The sequence below is a fragment of the Zingiber officinale genome, chromosome 8A (genome assembly GCF_018446385.1).
Source record: "Zingiber officinale cultivar Zhangliang chromosome 8A, Zo_v1.1, whole genome shotgun sequence".
NCBI lineage: Eukaryota > Viridiplantae > Streptophyta > Magnoliopsida > Zingiberales > Zingiberaceae > Zingiber > Zingiber officinale.
In genome coordinates this window covers 75,951,186-75,963,713 of record NC_056000.1, presented here as the reverse complement: position 1 = coordinate 75,963,713, position 12,528 = coordinate 75,951,186, and the positions used below count along the sequence as shown (strand labels likewise).

At 40.8% G+C, this 12,528-nt stretch overlaps 1 protein-coding gene across 2 annotated transcripts; it reads right to left on the bottom strand.

The window, feature by feature from the left end:
• Positions 1 to 2,762: 2,762 nt before the first annotated feature.
• Positions 2,763 to 11,288, bottom strand: LOC122009600 (DExH-box ATP-dependent RNA helicase DExH12-like). 2 transcript variants are annotated; one of them, XM_042565816.1, is made up of 5 exons: positions 11,170 to 11,288; positions 10,364 to 11,066; positions 8,020 to 10,269; positions 6,326 to 6,715; positions 2,763 to 6,224 (listed from the first exon to the last, which is right to left on the bottom strand). In XM_042565816.1, the coding sequence occupies exons 2-5, from the start codon at positions 11,054 to 11,056 to the stop codon at positions 3,042 to 3,044; spliced, it is 6,516 nt and encodes a 2,171-aa protein (XP_042421750.1). In that variant the 5' UTR covers positions 11,057 to 11,066; positions 11,170 to 11,288; the 3' UTR covers positions 2,763 to 3,041. The 2 variants fall into 2 exon arrangements, with proteins under 2 accessions (XP_042421750.1, XP_042421751.1); XM_042565817.1 differs by having other exon boundaries at positions 10,364 to 11,058; positions 11,170 to 11,280.
• Between the last annotated feature and the right edge of the window lie 1,240 nt (positions 11,289 to 12,528).

Sequence of the window (12,528 nt, the reverse complement as noted above, 5' to 3'; positions counted from 1 at the left end):
ACATGGTAGTCAAGAACAGTCCAAAGTCAAGGGGACGTGGCAGTCAGAAGTCAAAGGGACATGGTAGTCAACAGTCAGGAAAAAGAAGGAGTTAGACCGCCTTATGTCACCAGCCACATAATTCCTAGTCGGGTATAGACAGAGCAGGGTCCTAAATCTGAGACATACAACGCAGCCTGGAGTAGTGCTTGACCTGCCCCGACTGGTTGCGCTTCCTCAGCTCGAGTCGCGTAACCAGGCCTGGTACTTTCATTATAGTAAGACAACTCTCGGTCGATCCTTTAGCGATCCAAGCGTGAAAGATGGGGCCCTCGCCACAGCTCGTCCCCCTAATCAAGACTCAAGTCAGGTGGCACACCGGACCGGTCATCTTGAGCTGTCCGTAGCTAAACCAGGGCGGAATAGAAAGCGCTAAGCGACAAACAATGTCAGCGAATCGTAACCTCCTGTTAGAGAATAATTGTCATGCATCAGAGAATATTCTAGTGGTCTGTTATCACCAACGAATGAAATCTTCTTTCCACCAATAGGAGGTCACCGTACACCTTCTCTCACCCGACAGGCCCTGACACCTGACATTATCTGATAACATGCAGGCTCTGAAGGTACGCAACGTCATATAAAAATAGATGTTCTCTCCCTTAGTTAGGTACGCACACATACGCACTTGTCTTCTACAATTCTTTTTTCTTGGTACACTATTCTTCTGGGGAAAAAGTATCTGACTTGAGCTTCGGAGGGTCTGCGCCAGAGACTTTTTTTCTATGATTTTTTATTTCTAACGTTCTGTGTGTTTATCTGAGTGTGCACAGAGCTAAAGTACCGCCGGTCTCATTATCACTGTTCAAAAGTACCATGTGGGAGTTTGTTTTTTCGGTGCACATACACTAGGTTTGCCCAACTCACCTCTCTGTTAACGCTAGTACCATCTCAACTGACTTTCGTCTGACTTAGATTCCGAAAAAGATAAGCTTCCATTACCTAGGCCTTCTCAAAACCGTTATAAGGTTGTCTATGATTTCTTTAAAAGCAACAATATCTTCTTCAATAACAGCAATTGCAAATGAGAAGCTCGAGTTGGAGAAGGAAAAACAAGGTATGCCTTATAATGCTCTTGTTCCTAGGATAGGGGCGTACACGTTGCCATGCTGACAAAAATAATACGGAATTCTTCGCTGCAACGATTTGGCACGCACAAAGAAAAAACAAAGTGCTGGTAGACAGGGTTGAGGGCGACTACTCTGCTGAACGAAGGAAGTGGAGTAGGAGAGGATGAGGGGAGGGTGACAATCGAGGTTATGGCAATGGGTGAGAGTGAGGTGGACCAGGTGGTAGATCAGCTGTGGTGGACGAGAGATTAAAGTCAAAGTAGTAGAGATCGTCCATTTTTAGCTGACTAGATCCTGATTCACAATATTGATGGGAGGATTTTAATGATTCCTACTTACTAAATAAATAGAGATCATTGAATCCTTCTAATCATTACCTCTTATTTAGAGATGAATAGGACAGACGGGACAAGAGAATCCCGCGTGAAGTCAAAGAGCAAAATGGAGTAGAACAATAAAGGGGGAGGCATTTGTGATGTTTAAGAGGGTACTGACTAGTGGGCAAATCGGCAGTGGACGTCGTGAATCATGTGGACATGGTGGACGTGGATGCGACAAAGGAAATGGTCGTATGGGCCATCAAATGGTAGAAAGATTTTGCTCATGAAATCTCTTGTTTTTTTTATCTAAAATAATCCTTCAAATTTTATATAAATTCTGTTAAACAACCATGCTCAACTTAATTCATCCCTTAACTTCATCAGCATTACCTCGTTGGAGTCTTTCTACCTTGAAGTGCCAATGGACTGCAATACTTAAAATGTAATCTACTTACAGTCAGGAGTTGAAATGACGTGGTCTACACATGATCTCATGAAGAATAACTTCGTCTTATTCTTTTGAGCCATGCTAACATCATAGTGATTATCCATAATTTCACTCTGTGAGAAAATTTTAAAACAAATAAAAAATAATTAATTTTCAAATCAAAAGTTTTCGAACTATTAATACTCCAAGTAATGTGTTTCTCAAATTGATACTTGTAATCCATATCACCCTATCAACGGCCACATCCATCCAAAGGAATCTTGATTGCATCCTTGAAGAGATGAGTTTTCACCAAACTGGTATACAGTATTTCTACTCTTCATTCACCATACTGGCACATATGAGGAGGAAAACACTCTCACCATACTGGCACATATGAGGAGGAAAACACTCCATGGTGAGAGGTTGTTGGTGTAATGATTCTGCCAAGGGGTCAAATTTGATGTATTTGGTATTTCAATCAGGTCAGACGGTTAGTCCTTTTTGTGGGTGAGGTATTGCTTCTTGGTTCTCAATGAGATTCTCTATAATAGAATCTGGTAGAGACGATCTATGATCAATAGGAATAGATGGACTCCTTAAGTTTGCACATTGGGAACTAAAAAGTCAGTATGAAAAAATCCTAGAGATAATTAACTCCATATTACAATTAGAAGGGCCTAATCATCTCATACGGCAAGCTATAACCTAAATCAGATTCTATGACATAATTAGCGCAAGCAGATACGTTACTAGGGTTCGAAAGGCCAAATACAAAGGTTTTAAAATTCCAAAACATTTATACTAAAGTGTAACATTTAAATACTATGGTTTTAAAGACGATGTCAGATTTCTGCAGAATCTATATACTACATTTAGGCAAACTAAATTTTTTTAAAAAAATACTTTTCAAAACTTAAATATATATATAACTCCATCTTAATGTTCCAAACAGAAACACTAGAACTTGGAAGGCGTAAATACTGCAATTTGGAATATCAAGCATCAAATTTCAAGTCTGAAATATCTGCTTCGGGATCAATGCTACCTCTACTTCATTCAAGATGCAAGTTTTCCTGTTATAAGGGATGTAGCCACCTTCTTACGTATGCAGAGGAGCTCCATAGATTCAAATAGGGATCCCTCAAATTGTAACGGCAGCTTCATCAGAGTTCCACAAGCGCCTCAGTCACTAGCATTTCCATCTCCAGCTTCTTTGACATTGATTGCAAACTTGTACTCCTGATCGCAGCCCAGATAGGAATCAGAGACGAAGTAGATGGTAAAGTTCTTCTCCCCAACCTCCGAAGGAGCAGTGAAGACGAGCTTGACTTTTATCTTTCTTTGCAATGCTACTCTTTTGATGGCCAACAACTGATTGGTTGAGGTATCACCAACTACGAGCCACCATCCTTCTTCTTTTGGCTTGGGATACCTTGGAGCATCAACAGGTCCAATATCAGCACGTCCTTCGTGATCACGTTCCAGCATAACCTGCATTGTCACATTTTCCCCAGGCCTAATATCTTCACCCTCCAGTACTTCATATGCCATGTCAATATTAGGATAACGGTTGCAGAATCGAGCAATATCAAGCAACTGGGAATCTGACATTTGCAGCAACTCGTGCCTTCGATCATCTTCCATTTCTAACAGATCAACAACAGAATCAATACTCCTCCCTGGGTTTTCTTGGCATCTCTTAACCAACTCCTTAGTGAAATGAGGAATTTGAAAAAGTGTGGAATCCCGATCCCACATGCCCTGGGTGACCATTTGACTCAAATCCATTGCAGAAAGGGCAAGGCTTAGCCATCCATTGCTTGATATAACATCAACCATAGCTTGAAGCAATCTATGAGCAGAAAGGAGAACTTCTCGCTGGTCTGCTGCAAGGTTCCCTACCACTGTGTGTCGTGAGAAGTGAGCTTGCAGTAGAGCATTTGCTTTAACATGAGGATCAGTGCATTTGGGGTTCTCAAAGGAAAACTTCTGATGGTTGATCAACTTTCTAATCAGTTCTTCCTCACCAGGTCTAATGGGAAGCTGTGCATACTCTGTAGCTGATGCCAAGATATCCAGGAGACCTTTCATCTTAGTTTTAGAAGTTATGGAGGAACTGAATCGTTCAATAGTGGTGTAACTGATGTAATAATATGAAGCAATTAAGCCAAGATTCAGGGGTTTAAGGTACATATCCTCCTCGATGGCAACACATCTGCTTGCTTCTAAGTCACTCAGAACATTCTCTACGAGTTCAGAAAGGTGATCAGAGAGATGCCTATGACTGACACCCTGCAGATTATAGTAGTTCGGATTCTTAGTGAGCCTCCTGTACATGAAGGTCCAAGTAAGATAATCAACAGCATCTTGCTTATTCTCTATAACCCCAACTACTACTTCAGCATTCATATGATCATGCAGGAAATGATGCAAATGGCTCTCTACTGGGATGGCCTCAAAAAGGAACTTTTTATAATACTCTTTCCTAGGAGCATGGCATAAGATGACACATATACCAGAATTATCTTTCATAGGTCTGCTGGCATGACCCATCATCTGCAGCAGATCAGTGATCGGATAGTCAGTATGAGCATTCTCTCGTCCATCATAAAATTGAGTACCCATCACTACCACCAAGTGGGCTGGCAATGACTGACCCCAGCACATTGAACTGGTGGCAACACACACTTGAATTCTTCCACCAAGAAACAATTGCTTTACAACTTCTTGATCAAAGTCACTAAGGCCTTCATGCAAGTAACCCACACCGAGAGGGAGAGTCCTTTTTAGGGTATCTTCCTTGATCCCTGATATGAAAGTTTCCATCTCTTCCTCTGAACCAAGAAGAAAAGCAGGCTTTTCTCCACTGTCAGCGCTTGAGTAAGTACACAGATCTAATGCAGTCAGCCTTGTATGCTTCCTGGTGGGTACAAATACCAGTGCAGGTTTTCCATTCTTCGAGTGTTGAACAATAGCAGTGTATGTAGGTTTGGTCATTGCCTGCATTCTTGCCTCAAAGTTCGATATGTCCACACCTTGAATATGTATCTCTAAAGGAACAGGACGAACACCAGGTGGAAAATTGAACAAGCCATGAGAAGTAGCACCTATCCATTCACCAACATCTTTAGCATTCGCAAGGGATGCTGAAAGTGCTACAATTCGAATGTTGCTACCAATGTGACTAGCAATACGTCTCATCCTAGAGATGATAATTTCCAAGATGGGTCCCATTTCTCCACCAATTAAATGAAGCTCATCTACAATGAAGAGGCTAACTTGCTGTACTTGCTTGCGTTGCTTCCATCTGCGAGAGAGTGCATCCCATTTCTCTGGAGTACTGATTATGATCTGTCCTTTATCAAGCAGCTTCAAGTCAGTAGCAGTCTCTCCAGTCAACTCCACTACACGAATTCCTAAATGCTTTCCAAATTTCTCTTCCCAATCGCGATACCTTTCTTTCGCAACAGCCTCAATAGGAGCAATATACACAGCTCTCATAATGCTATCAGGCCCTTTCTGATGATTTCGGAGCAATGCAAACTCGCCACATATAGTTTTCCCACTGCCTGTAGGGGCAGCAACCAAAACATTGTCATCAGTATTGTACAGAACAGTAAACACCTGTGTTTGGATGGGATTGAAATGCTTGAATGCATCATAAAGAGCTTCATATGCAGGATTCCTTAAAGCAGTGACTGGTAGAGGCTGCAAATCCAATAACTCAGTCGCTGGGGGGTACTTCTCTGGTAGAATTAGGTGTCTGAAACAGACAGGCAAAACTGTTTGAGAACCAAGCCACTTATCTGATACTACACGAATGAAATATTGAGGTGGCAGCGGCTCATAAATGGGAACAGTGAAGTTCAGGATATGATCTTCATCTATGTATTGCTTCTTAAGCATGAAATATTCATGATGAAGGATATACTCACCATCATTATCCTCGACAATAACCCAAAACGGTTCCACATACCCATGAACAGCATCATCCCACTGAAAATCAGGTGTCACAGTCAATTCGAAACTCAGGACAGTACGTGTGATAGGTTGAACATGTGCCAAAAGATTCAATTTTGGCAATTGGTGTATGCATCTGTGAAGCTGCCGACCCATTTTAGGGAAACGAATCAACTCCCCAATCTCCTGGGATGAGAGGTCATAATACCTTTCCCAGGACAAATCCTTCTTTTCTAGTTTCATCAGAATTTCATTGGGTATACCAGTGAACTGCCTCAGAGGAGTTTGAACACTCCACATACGCTTGTCGACCATCTTGCAAAGATTAAGAGCTTTTTCAGTTAAATAAGCCCAGCCCCTTTTTAAGACGATCTCAAACAGTGATCTTATGAGTCGACCTGCACTCTGTCAAAACAAATAAATTAATTCATGAGACGAAATGAGATCATGCTAAAAACTTACAAGATAAAATTTATTATAATCATTATGTATGTATATACAAATACCTGTTGAATAAAAACCATATCAGATGTCAAGGAAAGTCCCTCAAGTTTCAATTGTGATATATATGCTTGCAAGAGAACGTTGATTTTTGCACTAGGTTCCTCCAAGCTTTCCTTCACAGGAACAGGCACACGGTCCAAGAGTTTTGCCAATTCCATCTTCTCATCTTGGCGAACAGTTACATATTTGAATTCTTCACTAAGAGAGAATAATCGGAAAAGCTCTATATCACCCATTGTTGGCTTTAAGTACTCATTATATGTAGAGATAGTCCCGTGAGTGATATAATAATAACTCGCAATTCTTCCCAGATCTGTGACTTGGAAATACCCACTCTTCCTGTCGTATTTGACTAAATTGTTTTTGTCCAATATGTTTGCAGCAGTGTGAATCTGCAGTAAATAGAACAACCACACAGAAATAAGAACATACAGGATGAAATATGAAAGAAAGACTAGGCAAATGCAGTCAATAATGAAAGCAAAAGATGTTAGCCCAGAAGAAATGAGAAATTAAAGTAGGGATACACAAAATTCATTCGAGTAAACCTCCAAGAATTGGTATTTCTAGATGACAGATATAAGAAACAAAAACTAGGAAATATTGACGACAAGGAAATAATAAAGAAAGCAAACAAGCTAATATAATAATGCGAAGTTTAAGAAATGGCATCTTCAAGCAAAGGAAGTTGTCAAAGTAGCATATAACGAGGTGTTTGTCTTAGTTTCCTTTAGATTGGAAAACAAATTGTAGACTCCACTATGGATGTATACAATGTTAATGGTCTAGCAATCCATCTGAAGCAGTATTGGAGAAGAACAAAGGAACTTGATGAGTTATCCAATAAATCCTTGAGCAGCACAAACAGAGAAACCAATTTACCTTCTAAATGTAGGTGGTGAAGTGATTGACTAAGCCACTAGTGCAGAAAAGAAAATAAATTGAAGAATTATTTGAGAGTCTGGAATTTTCAATTACATTTTAAATTTGTTTTTTTATTATTTAATAAATTATTGAGTTATTTAGCAATTTAGAGTTGTAACTGTCCTATTTTGGTAATTAATTAGCGGATGACTGTATTCCCCATTACAGTCCAACATATTTCCTTATTTGGGCTATTCATTTCATATTTGTCAATAGGGTTGGGTTTATAAAAGAAATCTAAAGTCCAGTAAAGAACATCTTGAAATTAACAATAATTTCCAATTTTTTTCTCTATATGTGAGTTTTCCTCTCCATGAGGTTAGTTTATTCATTTGTCTGTTGTGCTACATTACACACACATTATTGGGGTGGTGAAAGATTGCAAATCAACCAAGTGTTGTGGTGCTTAGTATTAAATATCGTTAATATTGTGAATCACCACTAACCACACATGGCATATTAAATGTGTATAATCTGTCCTTACTTCGATTACAGTGTCAAAGACAAATATTAGGCACTACTGACTTGTGCCACATATTCTTTTATCACACTTAAATCAAAGTGGCCATGTTAATTCCAACAGTAGATGTTGCATAATGAAACAAACCTTAAGGTCTAATATTTGAGCATTATACATATGTAAATTTCCTGACATTCATTTGGCCTTAAGTAGAATAACAAGGCAGTAAAAAAATTGGCAATTAGCAAACAAATGTTAAATATAAAGAAGGTAAAATCCATAGATACTTAAGCATTTGTCATTTTCGCTTACCAGATCAGCTCTTCTTTCCTCTAATGTTTTGTCTTTATCAAGGATATCAGCTGGCAAACCATACAAAGTTGGGTTTCTAAGCATCCGAATGTAAAGGTAAGTATACCCTATCCAAGTACATGCTTCTCTGGCATTTTGAACTGTTCCCAAAACTATCTCTGCATTTAACTGATCAGCCAACTTGGATACAAACTGACTCTCAATGGGCAATTGCTGGTTCATAAGGGAGAGATAATACTGTAGTTCACTGTGGCCAGTTAAGATAATACCTTCTCCATAAGAGTCATACTGAGGCCTTCCTGCACGACCAAGCATCTGCATGACATCCAATGGACTTAGTTCAGTCCAAGCTCCTTTTTCAGGGTTATATATCTGTGTGCCTTTTATGATGACTGTGTGTGCTGGCAGATTGACACCCCAAGCAAGAGTAGCAGTAGAAACCAACACCTGTACATGGCCATCGGCAAAGAGCTCCTCAACAAGATCTCGATCAACTCTTGCCATACCTGCATGATGAATAGCAAATCCGTATGGCAGGAGATCTTTAAGATCAATGCTCTTGACAAATTCAGTTTGGCTGTTAAGAATTTCACGGCTTGCACTGTCATCCTTTAAGAAGCGGCTTACTGTGTCATTAGCCAAGGCAGTATCACGTATCGCACGAGCAGTTTTGGCTGTTTCCTTCCTTGAATGAACAAAGATAAGCACTTGATGCTTTCCTGCTGCAGCCATAACCTTTTCATAGCATATTTCATTCATCAATTGAAAACGTTGCAACGGTTTCTTGATCGTGATGCCAATATATTGTTGTGCGAGAGGACAAGGCCTGTAACTATTGTCAAAATGGAAAAGTCCTTTTGATGGATGAACACGTAAAAACAATGCCACATCTTCATAATTTGGGAGAGTAGCTGATAAACCAACCAATCTAATTAATTCCTTTGTCGTTTCAATCTGTCTTACTGTCCTTGCGACAATACTTTCTAGAACAGGACCTCGATTATCATGCAGAAGATGAATCTCATCGATTATGAGTAGCTTTACAAGTTGTGTATAGGTTCTATCTCCAGATTTTCTTGTGACAATATCCCACTTCTCTGGTGTGGTAACAATAATCTGAGTTTCTTCAATCTGTTGGCGTGTGAGGTTTTGATCTCCACTAAGTTCCTTCACAACAATATTAAAAGATTTTAAACGATGTGACAAGTTACCAACAACTTCCGCAACCAAAGCTTTCATTGGGGCAACATAAACAATCTTGAACTTGCTAGTGTCTAAGATCCCATCCTTCATATTTAAGCCGAGCTGCTGTAAAATGGTGAGCATAGCAACATTTGTTTTCCCAGCTCCAGTAGGCGCGCACAGAAGTATATTTTCAGGTGTAAAAAGAGAAGTTTGATACACCTTACTTTGGACTCTATTCAGCTGTTTCATCCCTTCAAATGCAGGCTGTGCCCAACCAGGCAAGTCTGATATCTTTACAAGTTCCTCTCCAGGAGCAAATGACTTTTGTTTTAGCGCAGGCACATGAACTTCCTCATAGCCCTTGTGGGGAGTTCTATATGAACCAGGAGGAAGTTCACACTTCCTGTTTGCCATCAAAAGACCACCCTGATTGAATGCAATGTTATCAAGGTCAAGCAACTGCCTTTGCCCCTTCAACCACCCACTGTCTGTGGAATGCACTGTATCAACAACCCTCCGATCTCGATCACTCTCTCCACCACCATGTTCATCTTTCAATCGCCTAGCTTCCTCTCTTATACTCTTCTCCAAGTTCTTTTGGCGCTCCTTTGCCGATGCTCTAGTGGCATGCAGCTGCTCCAAGATTGTGGCTAGGCTGGGGCCTGTATTTTCCATTTCTTCCTCAATTTTCTTTCGCTGGTCTTGATCCTCAGCCCTAGCCAACCGAGTACACCAGACTATCTTGAGCCGATTCCGAAGCAACAACTTAATAAGCTGAAACTTGTCATAGTCCAGCAGCATTACAAGCCGGTTCTCAACATCCCTATCATCACCTTCAGCAAGTATTTTCAGCACTTCTTCAGCAAACTTCTGGCTTTGTTGTGGATCTATATCTTCATAAGCTTGAGATATCTTCCTCTGAAGCCAGTAAGCATCAATGTCTTGGACATTAATAGTTAAACCCTCATTAGTTTCTTCAATGTCCTCATCATCAATCCCACCCATCTGCATAGCACCAGCATTTTGTTCCTGGACATCATCATCATCTTCTGATTCCTCTTGTACCTGTTCATATGGCAGACATTGAGCTGTCAAGTTTTATCTGGCAAAAAAAAACCACAGAATCCTAACGTTAAAATAAGTTAAAGCATTTGAGTACCTGATCAAAATCACTTTCCTCTTCCTCCTCATCCTCTTCGAATTCAACAGCCACGCCAGTATCATCAAGTGCCTCATCTTTACCATCTGCGATGGCTGAATCAGCCAAGCTGCCATCCTGGTAATCCGTAATCAATCTACCAATGGAGACAAGTTGATCAAACACCTGGTTGGATATTTGGTTCAAGAGCTTCTCGATCTCCTTCTTCTTGTCTGGATTTTTTATCTTTTCATTCTTCAAAACCGCCAAGACTTCATCTGCCGCCCCACTGAGAATATCCTGAGGCTGCCCGCCAAACTGCAGTTGGATCACGCTGAGCAGAGCCTCATAAGCTGCACGAGTCTCCTTGGTTTTCGGTTGGTACACGGCATCGTCCGTGAGGGAAAGCACGCTCTCGTCCTGTAGCCGACGGCGCTTGCTGTCCTTCTTTTGCTCAGGCTCGAGTGCCGGCTCCCGCTCCTTCTTTTTCTTCGACTTCTTGAGCTTCTCTTCGAGCTCAGGGGGCTTGCCACGGGAAGCACGATCCCCGAAACTCTTGGGATCAATCTTCCCCCACAGGGACTCGGGTTCTCCGGTGGGCTCATGGGTGTCTCGAGGTCGTGAGTCGGTGGTCAGCACGAGGCTCGAATTGGCACGGTACTCGTACTGCTTGAACCGGGCATGAGCCTCAGCACCACCACCGAGATGGGCCATGGCTGGAGCACTTCGACAAGATCGATCCAAGAAAAAAGTTAAGCTGCCGAACAACGAGAACAGGACCAAACTACCAAGAAGATAGCAGGGAGGAGAATCGAGAAGAGAAGTACCGTTGACGCCGGCAGACGTCTAGGGCTTGAAATGCCTTCGCGGTCGCAGCTGGTTCGCCTCCTTCGAACAGGGAACCCTAAACCCGTGCCCTACTCGAATCGACCGACTCTAACAGATAATAATAGTATAAATTAATAAATATTTTTAAAAAATAATAATAATTATTTGATAATATTTGAAAAGAGAATTAATAATAAATTTCATGGTGTATTTGTAAAGGACGTCATGCTAAATAGTTTATTTGAATTTATTTATTTATTTTATTATTTATTTAAGATATTGAAAAGAGTTTTATTAATAAATATAATTCATGAACATTATTCATGAATATTATTAACGAATGTTAATGAGTTAAACATATATGTGTTCAAACTTGTTTGTTTAGCTTAACGAGTTGTTCAAGCTTTTTTGTTTAATTAATCTTATGTATATTAAACGAACATAAACAAGTTCTTACCAAGTTGAACACCAAACTTGTTCACGAATGCTTGGTTCATTTACAACCCTAGCAACGGGTTTGAACCAATTAGGTTCAATTCTGAGATCACTGTACAGAGGTCTTCTATTTCCGGTCCCTCGTTCAGATTGGTCTCTTGCTTCTTCTTTGGCTTTCTGCATTCCAAAGATTGTGACCGGCTTCGACCACAGTTGAAGCACTTCCCAGAGAATTTCTTTTTGTTGATGTCTCCTCTGGGTCCCATCTTGGAAGACATGGAGTTCTTTTGTTTCAAGTTTTGACCTTGCTCTCTGAACTCTTGTTGTTTTCTTCAATGTGAAATCTAATAATGAGTTCCTTCACATTCATCTCCTTCTGCTTATGTTTCAGGTAGTTCTTGAAGTTCTTCCAGCCGGGAGGCAGCTTCTAAATGATAGTAGTCACCTAGAATGTTTCACTCAAAATCATTCCTTCTGAGTGGATGTAAAATACCGAAAATGGCAAATAATAATAAGGGAATTTTCCGAAATTTTTAGAAATTTTTCGGGAATTTTTCGGAGCTTGTATGGACGAGTTAACGGGGATAAAATTTAGATCCCGAGAATGCCTGTTTAGGCTACCCAATTAAACGAGGAAAAGTTTTATTTATTTATTTCCTTTTCCTAAATCTTTTCTCTTATTTGCTTTCCTCGCCGTTTTCTCTCCCTCACTGCCGAACCCGACACCGAAGCCCTAACCGCATGCGCACGTGGCGGTTTCTCCTCTTCTCTACTACCCCCTCGCCGAACCCGATTTCTCCTCTTCTCTTCTTCTTCCTCCCCGGAGCCTACCCAAGCGCCGGCGAGCGCGAGCCACTGCCGGTCGAGCCGTCGCCTGTGCCCTAGCACCCTCTGCCGATCTCCTTTCTTTTCCGATGACACCA

Bases quoted from the DNA above. Each gene is read 5' to 3' on its own strand.
- LOC122009600 (XM_042565816.1), bottom strand. From the start codon at position 11,056: ATGGCCCATCTCGGTGGTGGTGCTGAGGCTCATGCCCGGTTCAAGCAG. The intron at 10,270-10,363 runs GTACTCAAATGC...CCATATGAACAG, and splicing joins AGGAAAGTGATTTTGATCAG to GTACAAGAGGAATCAGAAGA. The intron at 6,225-6,325 runs GTATTTGTATAT...TTGTTTTGACAG, and splicing joins ATATGGTTTTTATTCAACAG to AGTGCAGGTCGACTCATAAG.